An 18,300-nucleotide genomic window follows, 5' to 3' on the forward strand; every position below is an offset into this window, starting at 1 on the left:
AAAGAAAGAAAGAAAGAAAGAAAGAAAGAAAGAAAGAAAGAAAGAAAAAGGAAGGAAGGAATAAAGAAAACGCATGTAAATTGGTGGGGAAGAAATGAAACTTTCACTATTTGCAGATGACAAGATACTATATAGAGAAAACCCTAAAGCCTCCACCGAAAAACTACTTAGAACTGATAAATGCGGGGCAGACGTCAGGTCTGACTGCGACTCCGCCCACCAACTCCACTTATACACCACAGCACAGGGGAAGTGCGCTGCAGGTCCGCACCACTCCAGGGACTATCCAAAATGACCAAACGGAAGAATTCCCCTCAGAAGAATCTCCAGGAAATAACAACAGCTAATGAACTGATCAAAAAGGATTTAAACAATATAACAGAAAGTGAATTTAGAATAATAGTCATAAAATTAATCGCCGGGCTTGAAAACAGTATAGAGGACAGCAGAGAATCTCCTGCTACAGAGATCAAGGGACTAAGGAGCAGTGAGGAGGAGCTGAAAAACGCTTTAAATGAAATGCAAAACAAAATGGAAACCACGACGGCTCGGATTGAAGCGGCAGAGGAGAGAACAGGTGAACTAGAAGATAAAGTTATGGAAAAAGAGGAAGCTGAGAAAAAGAGAGATAAAAAAATCCAGGAGTATGAGGGGAAAATTAGAGAACTAAGTGATACACTAAAAAGAAATAATATATGCATAATAGGTATCCCAGAGGAGGAAGAGAGAGAGAAAGGTGCTGAAGGGGTAGTTGAAGAAATAATAGCTGAGAACTTCCCTGAACTGGGGAAGGAAACAGGCATTGAAATCCAAGAGGCACAGAAAACTCCCTTCAGACGTAACTTGAATCGATCTTCTGCATGACATATCGAAGTGAAACTGGCAAAATACAAGGATAAAGAGAAAATTCTGAAAGCAGCAAGGGGTAAACGTGCCCTCACATATAAACGGAGACCTATAAGACTCGTGACTGATCTCTCTTTTGACTCTTGGCAGGCCAGAAAGGATTGGCACGAGATCTTCAATGTATTGAACAGAAAAAATATGCAGCCGAGAATCCTTTATCCAGCAAGTCTGTCATTTAGAAGAGAAGGAGAGATAAAGGTCTTCCCAAACAAACAAAAACTGAAGGAATTTGTCACCACTAAACCAGCCCTACAAGAGATCCTAAGGGGGACCCTGTGAGACAAAGTACCAGAGACATCACTACAAGCATAAAACATACAGACATCACAATGACTCTAAACCCATATCTTTCTATAATAACACTGAATGTAAATGGATTAAATGCGCCAACCAAAAGACACAGGGTATCAGAATGGATAAAAAAACAAGACCCATCTATTTGCTGTCTACAAGAGACTCATTTTAGATCTGAGGACACCTTTAGATTGAGAGTGAGGGAATGGAGAACTATTTATCATGCTACTGGAAGCCAAAAGAAAGCTGGAGTAGCCATACTTATATCAGACAAACTAGACTTTAAATTAAAGGCTGTAACAAGAGATGAAGAAGGGCATTATATAATAATTACAGGGTCTATCCACCAGGAAGAGCTAACAATTATAAATGTCTATGCGCCGAATATCGGAGCCCCCAAATATGTAAAACAATTACTCATAAATATAAGCAACCTTATTGATAAGAATGTGGTAATTGCAGGGGACTTTAACACTCCACTTACAGAAATGGATAGATCATCTAGACACATGGTCAATAAAGAAACAAGGTCCCTGAATGACACATTGGATCAGATGGACTTGACAGATATATTTTGAACTCTCCATCCCAAAGCAACAGAATATACTTTCTTCTCAAGTGCACATGGAACATTCTCCAAGATAGATCATATACTGGGTCACAAAACAGCCCTTCATAAGTATACAAGAATTGAAATTATACCATGCATACTTTCAGACCACAATGCTATGAAGCTTGAAATCAACCACAGGAAAAAGTCTGGAAAACCTCCAAAAGCATTAAGGTTAAAGAACACCCTACTAACGAATGAGTGGGTCAACCAGGCAATTCGAGAAGAAATTAAGAAATATATGGAAACAAACGAAAATGAAAATACAACAATCCAAACGCTTTGGGATGCAGCGAAGGCAATCCTGATAGGAAAATACATTGCAATCCAGGCCTAACTCAAGAAACAAGAAAAATCCCAAATACAAAATCTAACAGCACACCTAAAGGAAATAGAAGCAGAACAGCAAAGGCAGCCTAAACCCAGCAGAGGAAGAGAAATAATAAAGATCAGAGCAGAAATAAACAATATAGAATCTAAAAAAACTGTAGAGCAGATCAACGAAACCAAGAGTTGGTTTTTTGAAAACATAAACAAAATTGACAAACCTCTAGCCAGGCTTCTCAAAAAGAAAAGGGAGATGACCCAAATAGATAAAATCATGAATGAAAATGGAATTATTACAACCAATCCCTCAGAGATACAAACAATTATCAGGGAATACTATGAAAAATTATATGCCAACAAATTGGACAACCTGGAAGAAATGGACAAATTCCTAAACACCCACACTCTTCCAAAACTCAATGAGGAGGAAATAGAAAGCTTGAACAGACCCATCACCAGCGAAGAAATTGAATCGGTTATCAAAAATCTCCCAACAAATCAGAGTCCAGGACCAGATGGCTTCCCAGGGGAGTTCTACCAGACGTTTAAAGCAGAGATAATACCTATCCTTCTCAAGCTATTCCAAGAAATAGAAAGGGAAGGAAAACTTCCAGACTCATTCTATGAAGCCAGTATTACTTTGATTCCTAAACCAGACAGAGACCCAGTAAAAAAAGAGTACTACAGGCCAATATCCCTGATGAATATGGATGCAAAAATTCTCAATAAGATACTAGCAAATCGAATTCAACAGCATATAAAAAGAATTATTCACCATGATCAAGTGGGATTCATTCCTGGGATGCAGGGCTGGTTCAACATTCGCAAATCAATCAACGTGATACATCACATTAATAAAAGAAAAGAACCATATGATCCTGTCAATCGATGCAGAAAAGGCCTTTGACAAAATCCAGCACCCTTTCTTAATAAAAACGCTTGAGAAAGTCGGGATAGAAGGAACATACTTAAAGATCATAAAAGCCATTTATGAAAAGCCCACAGCTAACATCATCCTCAATGGGGAAAAACTGAGAGCTTTTTCCCTGAGATCAGGAACACGACAGGGATGCCCACTCTCACCTCTGTTGTCTAACATAGTGTTGGGAGTTCTAGCATCAGCAATCAGACAACAAAAGGAAACCAAAGGCATCCAAAATGGCAAAGATGAAGTCAAGCTTTTGCTTTTTGCAGATGACATGATATTATACATGGAAAATCCGATAGACTCCACCAAAAGTCTGCTAGAACTGATACATGAATTCAGCAAAGTTGCAGGATACAAAATCAATGTACAGAAATCAGTTGCATTCTTATACACTAACAATGAAGCAACAGAAAGACAAATAAAGAAACTGATCCAATTCACAATTGCACCAAGAAGCATAAAATACCTAGGAATAATTCTAACCAAAGATTTAAAAGATCTGTATGCTGAAAACTATAGAAAGCTTATGAAGGTAATTGAAGAAGATATAAAGAAATGGAAAGACATTCCCTGCTCATGGATTGGAAGAATAAATATTGTCAAAATGTCAATACTACCCAAAGCTATCTACACATTCAATGCAATCCCAATCAAAATTGCACCAGCATTCTTCTCGAAACTAGAACAAGCAATTCTAAAATTCATATGGAACCACAAAAGGCCCCGAATAGCCAAAGTAATTTTGAAGAAGAAGACCAAAGCAGGAGGCATCACAATCCCAGACTTTAGCCTCTACTACAAAGCTGTCATCATCAAGACAGCATGGTATTGGCACAAAAACAGACACATAGACCAATGGAATAGAATAGAAACCCCAGAACTAGACCCACAAACGTATGGCCAACTCATCTTTGACAAAGCAGGAAAGAACATCCAATGGAAAAAAGACAGTCTCTTTAACAAATGGTGCTGGGAGAACTGGACAGCAACATGCAGAAGGTTGAAACTAGACCACTTTCTCACACCATTCACAAAAATAAACTCAAAATGGATAAAGGACCTGAATGTGAGACAGGAAACCATCAAAACCCTAGAGGAGAAAGCAGGAAAAGACCTCTCTGACCTCAGCCGTAGCAATCTCTTACTCGACACATCCCTAAAGGCAAGGGAATAAAAAGCAAAAATGAACTACTGGGACCTTATGAAGATAAAACGCTTTTGCACAGCAAAGGCAAGAACCAACAAAACTAAAAGGCAACCAACAGAATGGGAAAAGATATTTGCAAATGACATATCAGACAAAGGGCTAGTATCCAAAATCTATAAAGAGCTCACCAAACTCCACACCCGAAAAACACATAACCCAGTGAAGAAAAGGGCAGAAAACATGAATAGACACTTCTCTAAAGAAGACATCCGGATGGCCAACAGGCACATGAAAAGATGCTCAACATCGCTCCTTATCAGGGAAATACAAATCAAAACCACACTCAGATATCACCTCACGCCAGTCAGAGTGGCCAAAATGAACAAATCAGGAGGCTATAGATGCTGGAGAGGATGTGGAGAAACGGGAACCCTCTTGCACTGTTGGTGGGAATGCAAATTGGTGCAGCCGCTCTGGAAAGCAGTGTGGAGGTTCCTCAGAAAATTAAAAATAGACCTACCCTATGACCCAGCAATAGCACTGCTAGGAATTGACCCAAGGGATACAGGAGTACTGATGCATAGGGGCACTTGTACCCCAATGTTTATAGCAGCACTCTCAACAATAGCCAAATTATGGAAAGAGCCTAAATGTCCATCAACTGATGAATGGATAAAGAAATTGTGACTTATATACACAATGGAGTACTACATGGCAATGAGAAAGAACGAAATATAGCCCTTTGTAGCAACGTGGATGGAACTGGAAAGTGTGATGCTAAGTGAAATAAGCCATACAGAGAAAGACAGATACCATATGGTTTCACTCTTATGTGGATCCTGAGAAACTTAACAGAAACCCATGGAGGAGGGGAAGGAAAAAAAAAAGAGGTTAGAGTGGGAGAGAGCCAAAGCATAAGAGACTCTTAAAAACTGAGAACAAACTGATGGTTGATGGGGGGTGGGAGGGAGGGGAGGGTGGGTGATGGGTATTGAGGAGGGCACCTTTTGGGATGAGCACTGGGTGTTGTATGGAAACCAATTTGACAATAAATTTCATATATTGAAAAAAAAGAAAAAAAAAGAACTGATAAATGAATTCAGTAAGGTGGCAGAATATAAAATCAATATACAGAAATTTCTTGCATTTTATATACTAATAATGAAGCAACAAAAAGAGAAATTAAGAATCCCATTTACAATTGCACCAAAAATAAAAATTAAAAAAAAAAAACCTAGGAATAAACTTAACCAAGAGGTAAAAGATCTGTACTCTGAAAACTATGAAATGCTGATGAAAGAAATTGAAGATGACACAAAGAAATGGAAAGATATTCCATGCTCCTGGGTTGGAAAAACAATTATTGTTAAAATGCTCATATTACCCAAAGCAATCTACAGATTTAATCCAATCCCTATCAAAATACCAATAGCATTTTTGACAGAACTGGAACAATCTTAAAATTTGCATGGAACCACAAAAGACCCCAAAGATTGCCAAAGCAATCTTGAAAGGAAGAACAGGAGCTCCTGGGTGGCTCAGTTGGCTCAGCATCTGACTTCAGCTCAGGTCATGATCTCGCGGTCCATGAGTTCGAGTCCCATGTCAGGTTCTGTATTAACAGCTCGGAGTCTGGAGCCTGCTTTGGATTCTGATTCTGTGTCTCCCTTTCTCTCTGCCCCTCCCTGCTCATACTCAGTCTCTCTCTCTCTCCCTTCCCCCCTAAATAATAAACATTTAAAAATTAAAATATGAAAAATAATGAAGATGGAAGTATCACAATCCTAGATTTCAATATATTTTGTAGTATACAAAGCTGTAGTAACCAGAACAGTATAGTACTGGCACAAAAACAGACACATAGATCAATGGGACAGAATAGAGAGTCCAGAAATAAACTCGTGAATATATGGTCAATTAATCTTCAACAAAAGAGGCAAGAATATGGAGTGGAAAAAAGACAGTCTCTTCAACAAATGGTGTTGGAAAAACTAGACAGCTACATACAAAAGAATAAAACTGGACCACTTTCTTAACACCATACACAAAAATGAACTCAAAATGGATTAAAGACCTAAATGTGAGACCCAAAACCATGAAAATTCTAAAAGAGAGCACAGGCAGTAAGTTCTCTGATGTTGGTCATAGCAACATCCTTCTAAATATGTCTCCTGAGGTAAGGGAAACAAAAGCAAAAATAAATTATTGGGACTACATAAAAAGTTTCTGCACAGAAAAGGAAATAATCAACAAAACTAAAAAGCAACATGCTGAATGGGAGAAGATAGTTACAAATGACATATCTGATAAAGGGTTAGTAGCCAAAATATATAAAGAACTTACTTATATAACACAACACCAAAAAATAAAATAAAATCCAATTAAAAATGGACAGGAGACATTAACAGACATTTCTCCAAAGATACAGATGGCCAACAGACACATGAAACACCATTCAACATTACTAATCATCAGAGAAATGCAAATCAAAAACAGAATGGGATATCAATTCACACCTGCCACAATGGCTCAAGTCAAAAACACAAGAAACAACAAGTATTCACAAAGGTGTGGAGAAAAAGGAATCCTTATGCACTGTTGGTGGGAGTATAAACTAGTGCAGCTACTGTGGGAAACAGTGTGGAGTTTCCTCAAAAAACTAAAAATAGAACCAGCATATGAACTTGTAATTCCACTACTGGGTATTACTCAAATAATACAGATATACTAATTTGAAAAGATACATGTGCCCCTATGTTCTTTACATTATGACAGCATTATTTACAACAGCCAAATTATGGAAGCAGCCCAAGTGTCCATCAATAGATGAATGCATAAAGAATAAAAAATAGATGAATGTATAAAAATAGATGAATGGATAAAGCACACACACACACATGCATGCACAGGATGGATTATTATTCAGCCATTAAAAAGAATGAAATCTTGCTATTTGCAACAACATGAATGGATCCAGAAGGTAAAATGCTAAGCAGAATAAGTCAATTAGAGAAAGACAGACACCATATGATTTCATCCATATGTGGAATTTAAGAAAAAACAAATGAACAAAGAAGAAGGGAAACAAAGCAAAAAACAGACTTTTAATCATAGAGAACAATGGTGTAGAGAACATTCTGATGGTTATCAGAGGGGAGGTGGGTGGGAGGATGGGTGAAATTAGTGAATGGGGGTTAAGAGTGCTCTCATGATGAGCACTGAGTAATGTATAGAATTGTTGAATCACTGTATTGTATACCTGGAAACTAATATAATGCTGTATATTTATGAGAATTCTTAAAAAATGTTTTATGCATCTCTATATTTATTTGCAATTTCAGGGAATATGAATTGTCATATTGACAACTGAGTTCCCAATAACTCTCCCTTAGATAATTTTATCAATCTAACAACTTAACTTTGTCTGTAATTCTGAAGATATCCTTCAGGTATAAGAAATTAAGTTGACATCTTTCAACAAAGCAAGAACTTTCTCATTCCATGAATAACCTGTGTAAGCAATTGGGAAAAATATATTAACTATATTCAAAAATACTGTTTAGGAGACTCTGAGACAATGTTAGTCAAATAAGCATCAGAAAGAAACTATATTCTTGTTTTTTTTCCTCTAGAGCAAAAATGACATTATAAATTTTTATAACATATAAAATACAAAACACATATAAAACACTTATCTGAAGTTGTGGAGGTATTTTTTTGTGTTTGATTTGTTTTGATATTTGCTCACTAAGGCACTGTTGAATGTTGGGTACATGGATGGACTCTGAGTGCTACAAGAATAAAAGCTGCTTTTCTAAGCACCCCCACCCTTATTCCCAGGAAGCTAATTGTACAGTAAGATTCTTGGAGTCAATAAGTGCCATTAGGGTAACCACAGAAATGAAATTTTGAAATATTTCTTTTACTTAAATAGAAATTAACTTTAAAGTATTCCTAGGAGCAAGCACATATTTAGCTGGAAACTGGAGCTACACACCCAAGAGATATTTACTCTGACTCATATTGCATTTTAGTAAAGGAAGCTTAATAACAGTGGGAGAGACAATATTGAGCCAATCAATAAAAATTCATCCGAGGTATTAGGGTATGATGTAAATGATGAGAACATGAGCTTTGGAGTCATATAGCCCTCAAGTCCAGACTCCACTACTTATAAGCTGTGTGGCCTTGGAGAAGTCACTTTCATCTCTCTAAGCCTCATTTTCTTCTTGTATGAAGTAGGATATGTGCTAGCACTGTCCAATAGAAATATAATATGAACCACATACATAATTAAAAATTTTTAGTAACCATGCTTTTAAAAAATAGGTGAAATTAATTTTATAATACATTTTATCACATGTAATCAAAACAAAATTAATAAAATATTTTGCATTTTTTTCCTAAAGTCTGAAATCTGAACATTTTACAATTACTGCATATTTCAGTATGCTGCAAGTGCTTAAGTATTTCAAGTGCTCAATAGCTGCATGTGAGTCACATATGCTATAGTGGAATGTGCTGGTATATATATCTACCCCATAGGGTTGTAAGGATAAAATGAGATAACATGTATAAAGGACTTAGAACAGTGCTTGGCAGATAACAAAGACTAAAATATTGAATTGTGAAAAATGTTACTACTAATACTGAGGATTGAGTACAACAGCCTATGTTGTACTCATTCCCCTCAGCTGGGAGGGGAATGCAAAAATATGGCATGTCCCTGTTCCCAAGTAATTACAAAGTTAAGAAGGTAAGACAAATACACAGCTAACATATATTTATTGTGGCATCTTATGACATATGAATGGCATAAATAAAATGAAATGAATGTTCAGAAAAGGAAGATCTCCACTAGAGATGTCTTATATCAACAAGAAGAAGAAAGTCATTTTGAACTGGGACTTAACAAATGGGTTCACTTTTATTATGAAGATATGGTTGGGGACCATGGAAATAGCTAAGAAAAATATTTCACCAGAGGGAATAACAGAAGCAATAATCCAAAGATGGGGAGGTGAAAAATAAATGCAAGAAATGGTGGCAAATCATTTGATGGAGAATATAGGGTTCATGTAAAAGTGTATTTGATTAAATAAATGCCAATTTGGAGTATAGAGGTCTTAAAAGTCATGCTAAGATACTAGAACATTATTCAGTGTCAGAAGGCAATAGTAAAAAGAGCACAGATTTGGGAGTCAAAGATCTGATTTCAACCAGGTTCTTCAACTGCCATAAATACTTTTTCTTGCCTTGGGGAAGTCATTCATCTCAGCTATTCATTTGCAAAAAGAGATGTTTGAATGTAAAAGCCTGAAAGGGGCACCTGGGTGGTGTCAGCTCAAGTCATGATCTTGCAATTTGTGAGTTTGAGCCTCACATCCAGCTCACTGCTGTCAGTGTGGAGCCCACTTGGGAAACTCTGTCTCTCTCTCTTTCCCTTCCTCTTTCACATCTGTACATTCTCTCTCAAAAACAAAATAAATATTTTTAGAAAAATTTAAATGAATAAATAAAACAAAACCTGAGCATGTCAGAGTTGTAAGGAGTCTCTTTGTTGCTGCTGCTGCTTTTGGTGTTGTTCTATTAAAATTTATGGTATTTTAAAATAGGAGGGACATTACTGAAGAAACACCTTAGGAGTTAATATTTGTAGATTTTAAAGTAAAGAAATGATAATAAAAATGATCATTTGGTGTACCATTTCAATGGCGGTGACAAAAACAAGGACTTGTCATTCTGTGAACGTTAACAGCTGAAAATTAGCAAACTGTAGAAAGTTAGTAAAAATGAATGGATAGAACTTGGGCTGAGGTTGGAGAGGGAGAAAGTTGAGAAATGAATGTCACTGTAGTTTGATGTCTGAAAAACAGAATATAGTACCAAAACAAATGGAAGAACTAAAAAGATAATTTTGACAGAAATATGAGAAGGGATTTAACATGAATATCTTTATCAGTTGGGTATGATTTTTAATATGTATGATATATGCATTATAAGGTTATATATTTAAGAATTAATGGAGATAAATATATCTCCCTCAAGAATATGGATGTTTTAGTTTTAGAGTCCCATAAAGTAGTAAAATCAACACTGAATAAAAGACTTATGAGATTAACACAAGCATTAAACTTAAGAGCCTATTTACCTATGAAATTCAGTGGCATTCATAGAAAAGCCCCAGTGTCATACTTACCTGAATCTTAATTTATAGAAGAAACACTAAGGCAAGAAATGAAGCAAGACTTTTTGAATAATAAAGATTTTGACTAAAGTTCCAGATTTACCTTTTCTGAGTCCCATTCTCCATTAGCTAAAAAGGGAGAATCTATCTCTACCTCTCAGGGTTAAATGAAGAACATGTGAGGTAACATGTGGTGCTCTAGATACCCAATAAATGATAGCTATTGTTTCATGTCATTCTGATAAACCCGAAAGACAAAGAAATGTACTCATATCCTTTCTACTTAAAAAAATGTCATAAGGGTCTTATCACATCTTAACTCCTATGCAACAAGCAGGGATTAAGTACTCAATGTGTCAAGTTTCACGATTGGTGTCAAAATATTATAACCTTCAGACGCCTGGCTTGATCTCTGGGTTGTGAATTTGATCTCCACGTTGGGTGTAGAGATTACTTAAAAATAAAATCTTTTGGGGTGCCTGGGTGGCTCAGTCAGTTGGGCGTCCAACTTTGGCTCAGGTCATGATCTCCCAGATCATAGGTTCAAATCCCATGTCAGGCTCTGTGCTGACAACTTGCAGCCTGGAGCCTGCTTCAGATTCTGTGTCTCCCTTTCTGTCTGCCCTTCCCTTGCTCATACTCTGTCTCTCTCTCTCTTTCAAAAATAAATAAACATTTACAAAATTAAAAAAATATATATTAAAAAATATATTGTAATCTTAAGAATTTGCCTTGGTTAGCAGGCAAGTGTTAAAAAGTTTAAAATAACTCTTGGCTCTTCTAGGTGTAGATTCTTAAAATCAAATTGAGTTTTCACACATATATGTATCTAAAATGAATTAAAAACTTTTCACTTTGAAAAAGTGCCAATATTTCATTTGCACATTCTATTAGCATGGGATTAAGACTTTCCAATTTGTTGGTTTATCCAAAGTTATTGCATATACCCAGAAAAAAATTTTACCACTGGATTTTCATGAGCTAATTCATTCTATAAACTTCTTCAAGTGATTCTATTGCTAATGTAGCTTAAATAAGTAGTTGCATTCAAATATTCAAGTTTTTATACCAAATCCAATTGAGATGGCTTTGTGTAAGACACTATTAGACACATTTTTCAAAAATTTACCTTTTAAACAAAGCATAAAGAAGCCATGCCATCAGCAAATTTATATATTTATTTAGAACTAAATTTCAGGGATGCCTGGGTGGCTCAGTCAGTTAAGCATCCGACTTTGGCTCAGGTCATGATCTCATGGTTCGTGAGTTAGAACCCCACGTTGGGCTCTGCTGACAGTTCAGAGCCTGGAGCCTGCTTCGGATTCTGTGTCTCCCTCTCTCTGCTCCTCCCCCACTCATATTCTCTCTCTCTCTCTCTCTCTCTCTCTCTCTCTCTCTCTTTCAAAAATAAATAAAGCTTAAAAAATTTTTAGAACTAAAATTTCAGAGACCTACTAATTTTCAAAGGTTGGCTGTCTCATTTAATAGCAGAGCAATAGTTTGGGTAGGTAAAATTTACTGCTTATCTTCTAAGCCAAAAGAAATTGGAAAATTCATCCTATAGAGTAAAATGGATACCCACACACGTAATCCTCATTCAAACCTCATTGGTCATCAAAGAACATGCTGATTTAATCAATAAGAAAGTATTCTGAAGTCTTGGTAAATAAAAATATAGATTAAGTTTTTCAGAGATGTGTGAATGAAGAGATAGTAATAAGCACTCACTGTTGATATATACTAAGTTATTTATATGAAAGAATAGCAGTTACAAAATTATGTCAATCTTCTCCACCTGCTTATTTTTTTCTATTCTGTGAAAAGTTTGGTCATCCTAAAAACTTAAATGTTAACAAAAGAAACAAAGCAAGTCATTTTTTATATAATAGATGTTCAAATCTTTATATTTTATTTTAAAATACATTTATGAATCAACTTGGCTATTTCTATTTTTAAATCAGTGTTGGTTAACTACTCTATGTTTTTAAATTAGATACTTTAAATCTATGTGATATTTATGGGATATGTGCATTCACAACTTGGTATAATTATTCTTATTAAAATACTATGCTAAATGACATTTAAATTAATCTATTCAGGAATTACAAGTTACATGACAATTGTTTTGGTTAAGTTTTGTTATAACATTTTAATCAAATATTTAAAGTATAAATATATAATTTATCATTTTTTGTTATTTCACATTTTTAAGGAGGCATATTAACTTTAATATGAGCATTAGTACAAATTTTCATAAATTGTCATCATACTGCTAAAAATTTTATTTCTACCATATTTTTATTCCATTGATTAAGTTTTGCTGTGGATAAATCTTCCTAAATTTGTCATTAAGACTGTGACATTGAAAAAAAAAAGACAAATGATTTATATCATGATTTATTTTTCATTGCCAATCACCAAGATATTTAGAAAGATACTTATGCACATGTCTGTAAATACTCCATTTTCTAGAGATTCTATCAATAATCATACTGTGATTTTGTTTTTTGTTTTGTTTTGTTTTTGAGAGTGCCATCTCTCTCTCACACCAACTAGATACTAGTGTAGTAACTGACACATTCTGATAAGTAATTTGGAAAATCTTCTAGCCTAGAAAGAGTTCAGCATTTCAATTCCCAGTAAAGCTAACTTTAGGTCAGACATTGTATGCCATGTAATAACTCATATACTTTTTTTTTTAATTTTTTAAGTTTATTTATTTTCAGAGAGACAGAAACAGCGTGAGTGGGAGAGGGGAAGAGAGAGAGGGAGAAAGAGAGAGAATCCCAAGCAGGCTCCACACAGCCAGCCCAGGGTCCCATGTGGGGCTTGAACTCACAAACTGTGAGATCATGACCTAAGTGGAAATTGAGTCTGATGCTTGACTGACTGAGCCAACCAGGTGACCCTAATGTATATACTTTGAAGTTGAACATGATTATAAATTTACGCACATTTTAGGAATGAGTTATTTTATATATATAATCACAATCTTGCAATCGTCTGAAAATGAGTTCAAGTAAACCTGAAAATCTCACCATTAACTTGCTGACTAAAATCTGTTCTATCAGAGATGAAATTTTGAAAAACCTGAGGCATGGTGCTGCTGAATTATATAACCCTATCATTAGGTTCTTGTATTATTTTCTCTGTTCTATTGAACTTTCAGAAGTTACCAAGAACATTCATAACTGTTTCTAATTATGATTGTTAAAGATTTGACTTCAACAAAAGATAATTGTTTAAAGCTAAATCTTTTCCTTTCTCTTTATGGACTTTGATTCTGTTTGGTTTCAAAAATAGAAAATAATATTTGTCCCCTTCCTAGCTGTTATATGAAGACTACAAGAAAAATAGTAAAGTCACAAATAGCAATTGTCTATAGAATGAGGCTAGAAGTGGAATCCATATGTAATGCCTCTGTCAGCAAAGACTTGTAGAAGAGGGTTTATAATAAATATTCGCATCTGCTTCTTTGGACACTCTAATCCATCCTAAGGATCTTTGCTGTGTCAGGCTTTGTTCTAGATGAAGTAGCCCAGTAGTTATAAAGGTTTGCAAATAGGCCATATTTATCATGGTTAGCTTTACTTTTATAACTTTTCTCTGTTTTTGAAATAATCATGACAATTTGGAATATAATTTGTGATTAAATATTTTACTGTGACTTTTACAACAATATCATTAAAAAATTTTTACTGTGAAACAAAAATTTTATTTTCACAATATATCACCTACTTACAATCTGTCAAGAAGGCATCATTGATAATAATACTATGCTGGATGTGGAAAGCACAATGACTAAAATCCCAGGCTATGGATTCAAAGTGATTAAATGATAGCTCTCTCCATACGTACCGTGTTCTCTTGAGCAAGTCACTTTGCCTTTCCAAACCTCTCTTTGTTCATCATATAATGAAGTTAATATTTTCTTCATCATTAGATTCTTGTAAGGATTATATGAAGTTATTCATATACTAGGTACTAAATCTAGTATCTAACATGTTGAGAGTTTAATTAATTTTAAATGTTATTACTGGAATAATAATATGCCTTCTAAGTATGATTAGATAATCCCACAGATAGTACTAATATAATGCTTATCTACCCCACATACTGACTTTATATAAACTTATTCTATTATTTTTACTTACCTCTAAACTTCCTGATAGTTTGCTACTACTTTAATAAAAGTATTAGCATTGGACTGCTGATGTGTTTTTCACTTGAAGGAAATTATTCACTAAAAATTATACAGTATAAAAATTATGAGAATACTCTGTGCTATATTTAGCTCTTATGCAATATAAATTTAGTTTAACATAATTTTGAATGTTAAATTAGAGTAAAAAAACCTAAGTCATCCTTTAAATGAGAGTATCTATTTTCACTCCAACTCCAAAAGAAAGTTCATAAGTGTCAAAGTTTTTAAAGCATAAATGTATATTATAATTAAGTAAAGATTTAGCATAATTATAACAAATTAAAGTGTAATGCAAAGTTGAAAACGTAAATTATCCATTATATAGGGACATAGATTTTGAACCTATGCTTTTGGACATTTTTTCGCAAATAATTGACTTGAAAAATAAACCTGCATTGCTCAGTTGATTTCATCCTCATCTTCTCAAAATTCTTTACTAATTCCCAATATAAAGAGAGTAGCAGGGCATTTGATGACCTCTGCATATAAAGGAGGTAGAGCATTATGTTTTACTTCCTTATTTTAAACTTTTTATAATCTAACCATTGGCATGTCTTCATTTTGACTGGAATTATTTCCTACACAGATGAGAGCTCATATTTAATGACTGACATCTAACATGAGTGTTGAATTACAACTGAAACTATTTCCATTCCTTATAAACTATGACTGCTTGAAATTAAACTTTGATATTCTCTCTTTCTCTCTCAGGTCGAGTTTTAGCTCAGGCGAGTGGCAATGGGGTTATCCATTTGCTGGATCTTAAATCAGGGCAGATTTACAAATTGATGGGCCACGAGAGTGAGGCTCACACAGTCGTGTTTTCTCATGACGGAGAGTATTTGTTTTCCGGAGGTTCTGACGGCACCGTTCGAACGTGGTCTTGATGGTCAGCATATCCCACTACAGAGGGCATTCCCTTTAAGGCTTGAAAATACCTTGTGTAGTACCAGATCAGGAAGTATCTGGTTAAATATGCAAGCAGGTAACATTTACAATTTGCCTGCAAACATGCTTTGGACATATATATTAGTGCTCGTACTGTTACCAATAAAAAAATAACTTTTGCTCATTTATTTGTGTCTGGGTCTCTTTTTCTTTCCCATTTTGATAAGAATTTAGAGACAGAGCATCTTTGCTAGGGGTTTGAAAGAAACAGCTTTACAATGACGCCTAATGACAGACTAGATGAATTACAGGAGATTGATTTTGAATGTTAGAGAACAAACTGCAGAACAGGGCTACTTTTTTTTTTTTTTTTAATCAAATCCAAGCTGCAGGAAGACCTGAAGTTTAATCATGTAGCATACGCAAAGTCCTTCTGCAACCAAAGGGTCAAATAGAATCGGGGAGCATATGTTTTCACAGATTCTTTGACAATGATTATGCCTTATCTATTAATAATAATCAAGACTGCAGATAGCTTAAATCTAAATTCAACGCTTTTCCGGAACTTTCATCTCTGCAGCCCATCTAAGAATGCATTAGGTATAATTACAATGTTTGTGTTTTATTGTAATTTCAATACCAATAAGTATCTCGTATGTAAAAGGGCTTTCCCTTTCCTAATGCATGCATCAGCTGTATAAAGTGGGACTGCTTTAGAGAACACTCTAGCCTGGTCTAAAGCAGCAGCTCCGGATTTCGACCGTGCTGGGCTCTGAAGCCAGTTGTTGGCGCTGTCCGTGGTGCTGAGGAATTCCCGGCTGCCGGCGAATGAGCTCCAAATCAGCAGTCTGCAAACTGCTCTCAGTGATGCAGAAACCCAGCTAAAGTTGCTCCTTTCTTTCACGTCCACAGTTAGTATTTTCTGGTGTGTAAGAGGGGATTCAAGAAACATATTGTGGATGATGCTGATGGTACTGCCAGCGGAGTGGGCTTTAAGCTACAGCATGCTATTGCTGTTTGTGATCCTCAGAGCCTAGCCAAATCACCTCTACTGCCGTACCAAACACTGTGTAAGTGAACTCATGTGTGGAGGAGGTGTAATCAGCCGGTAAATTTCATAGAAGGATCTGAGAAAATGCTAAATATAAGTTCAACATGATTCTGCTACTGGGGTCTGGATTTCTACGGGACCAGAATTGCTTCTTGCTTTGAATTCTGAAGACAGGTCCAAAGCATCTTTCTTATGTGTGTCTGCTGTGTTTCTCTCTGGAAGGGCGGGAGACTGCTTCTTGACTGTGTTTTGAAATGGGAGGTAGAGGGAATGGATTACCTTTAATTCATGCCTGAAAATGTATTCTTTGGATAACTAAAGAGGAACTGCTTTCCTAAAACATACCTGATCTTTTAGTTCATGTTGGTCTATGACTCCCACCACCACCATTAACCTCCAGAGTGATTAGGTAAGTGTATCTTATGACATGAGTTATGTTTGTTTTCTCAAAGAAATAGATGCAGTCATTTAAAATCATATGTAGCAATATGGGGAGGGGGGAAAGTTTAGCTGGAAAGTGATCCTCAGTTTAGCAGTGTTTGCTTACTTATTAAAAATCTTCAGATAAACATTTTATTTGATTTCTCTAATATTTCTTCCCTTAAATAGTGTTTTTAACTGCACTAAAGCAGCTCTATTATGAAAAGGGAATGTTTAATACCCTAGGAACTTTGTTATATTAAAAAGAAAACCTTGTTTTCTACATGCAGATTTAAAAATGTATTTCATATAATAAAAGCACGTTTAAGGTTTATATAAAGTAGCCATTATACCCCTATTTTTACCTTTAAGTTTACATTTACCATAACACAATACATTAATGCCTACCTGTAGCTTGCAAAGAGATCAATTTCTTTCTCTGTCCTTTTGAAGCAGAATGATATGTGTATTTTATATGGCTTATCTTGCATGTATTGACAGACACTACTGGAATACTACAAGGAAGCACAATAGCTTCCTTTTCTTCCAAGATAACTTTATAAATATGTGAGAGATGTATAAATGCATGCCTTAATCAGTAAAATACATTTATGCTTTTTTCAGAAGCTTGTTATGTTTGTGGTCTCTGTAGTAATTTAAAGGAAAAAATGCTTTGTCAAAGGGAGCTTCCAGCTTCTCAAGTAGAATTATAGGTTTGCATTTTTTTTTTGTTCTGTCATGACTCATTATTTTTGACATATTTTAAAATAAATCTATCTCCTTTATCATTACCTACCCAAAAGGAATCCTAATATCAGAAAGCAGCTTTCTCTTAAAGGAGGGCATAAATATACTACCTTCCATTTTACTATTTCTATAATTTGCATATATTACTTAAAATGCAAATATAATAGTTGATGAAGTGTCCCAATACTATCTTTATGTTGTTTTTAAATTATCGTCTGTATAGGTCATACTGAAAAGAGATGATTGATCATTAGTCCTTACAATCTGAAAGTATACGAACAAACAACATTTATAAATGATCTGAAAATGTCCTATATACAATATTAGCAATATTGGCATAAAGCCAATAGAATTTAAATAGACAAGTGAACTATCTAACAACACTTTTTTTTAATTTATTACTCTTTAAAGTCACAGTTTCCCCAGAGCCTTTGTATGAGTTAGTCACTCTAAACATTTAAATTGGAGCGCATTACCAACACTGCACACCAAGCACTAAGTGAAGTTTACATGAGTCAATGTCACCAAATTAATTAGTTATACTTTCTGTGAATGGCAACAACTCATTATTATTTTAAGGAATTTCAATAA

General features: G+C 35.1%; 2 protein-coding genes across 3 annotated transcripts in view; both read left to right on the top strand.

Moving 5' to 3' along the window:
- Nucleotides 1-15,679, top strand: part of SPAG16 (sperm associated antigen 16) — a 1,036,541-nt gene extending 1,020,862 nt beyond the window's left edge. For both annotated transcript variants that reach the window (XM_040476151.1, XM_040476150.1), the window contains one exon: nucleotides 15,315-15,679. In XM_040476151.1, coding sequence (XP_040332085.1) covers nucleotides 15,315-15,490 — 176 coding nt within the window. In that variant the 3' untranslated portion in view covers nucleotides 15,491-15,679. The remainder of the gene's footprint in view (nucleotides 1-15,314) is intronic.
- Nucleotides 15,680-16,263: 584 nt separating this feature from the next.
- VWC2L (von Willebrand factor C domain containing 2 like) overlaps nucleotides 16,264-18,300 on the top strand; it is a 158,602-nt gene continuing 156,565 nt past the window's right edge. The window contains exon 1 of the mRNA XM_040476153.1: nucleotides 16,264-16,951. The gene's annotated coding sequence lies outside the window, so the exon portion shown is untranslated. The remainder of the gene's footprint in view (nucleotides 16,952-18,300) is intronic.

The sequence above is a fragment of the Herpailurus yagouaroundi genome, unplaced genomic scaffold (assembly GCF_014898765.1).
Source record: "Herpailurus yagouaroundi ecotype Mexico unplaced genomic scaffold, PumYag 140, whole genome shotgun sequence".
NCBI lineage: Eukaryota > Metazoa > Chordata > Mammalia > Carnivora > Felidae > Herpailurus > Herpailurus yagouaroundi.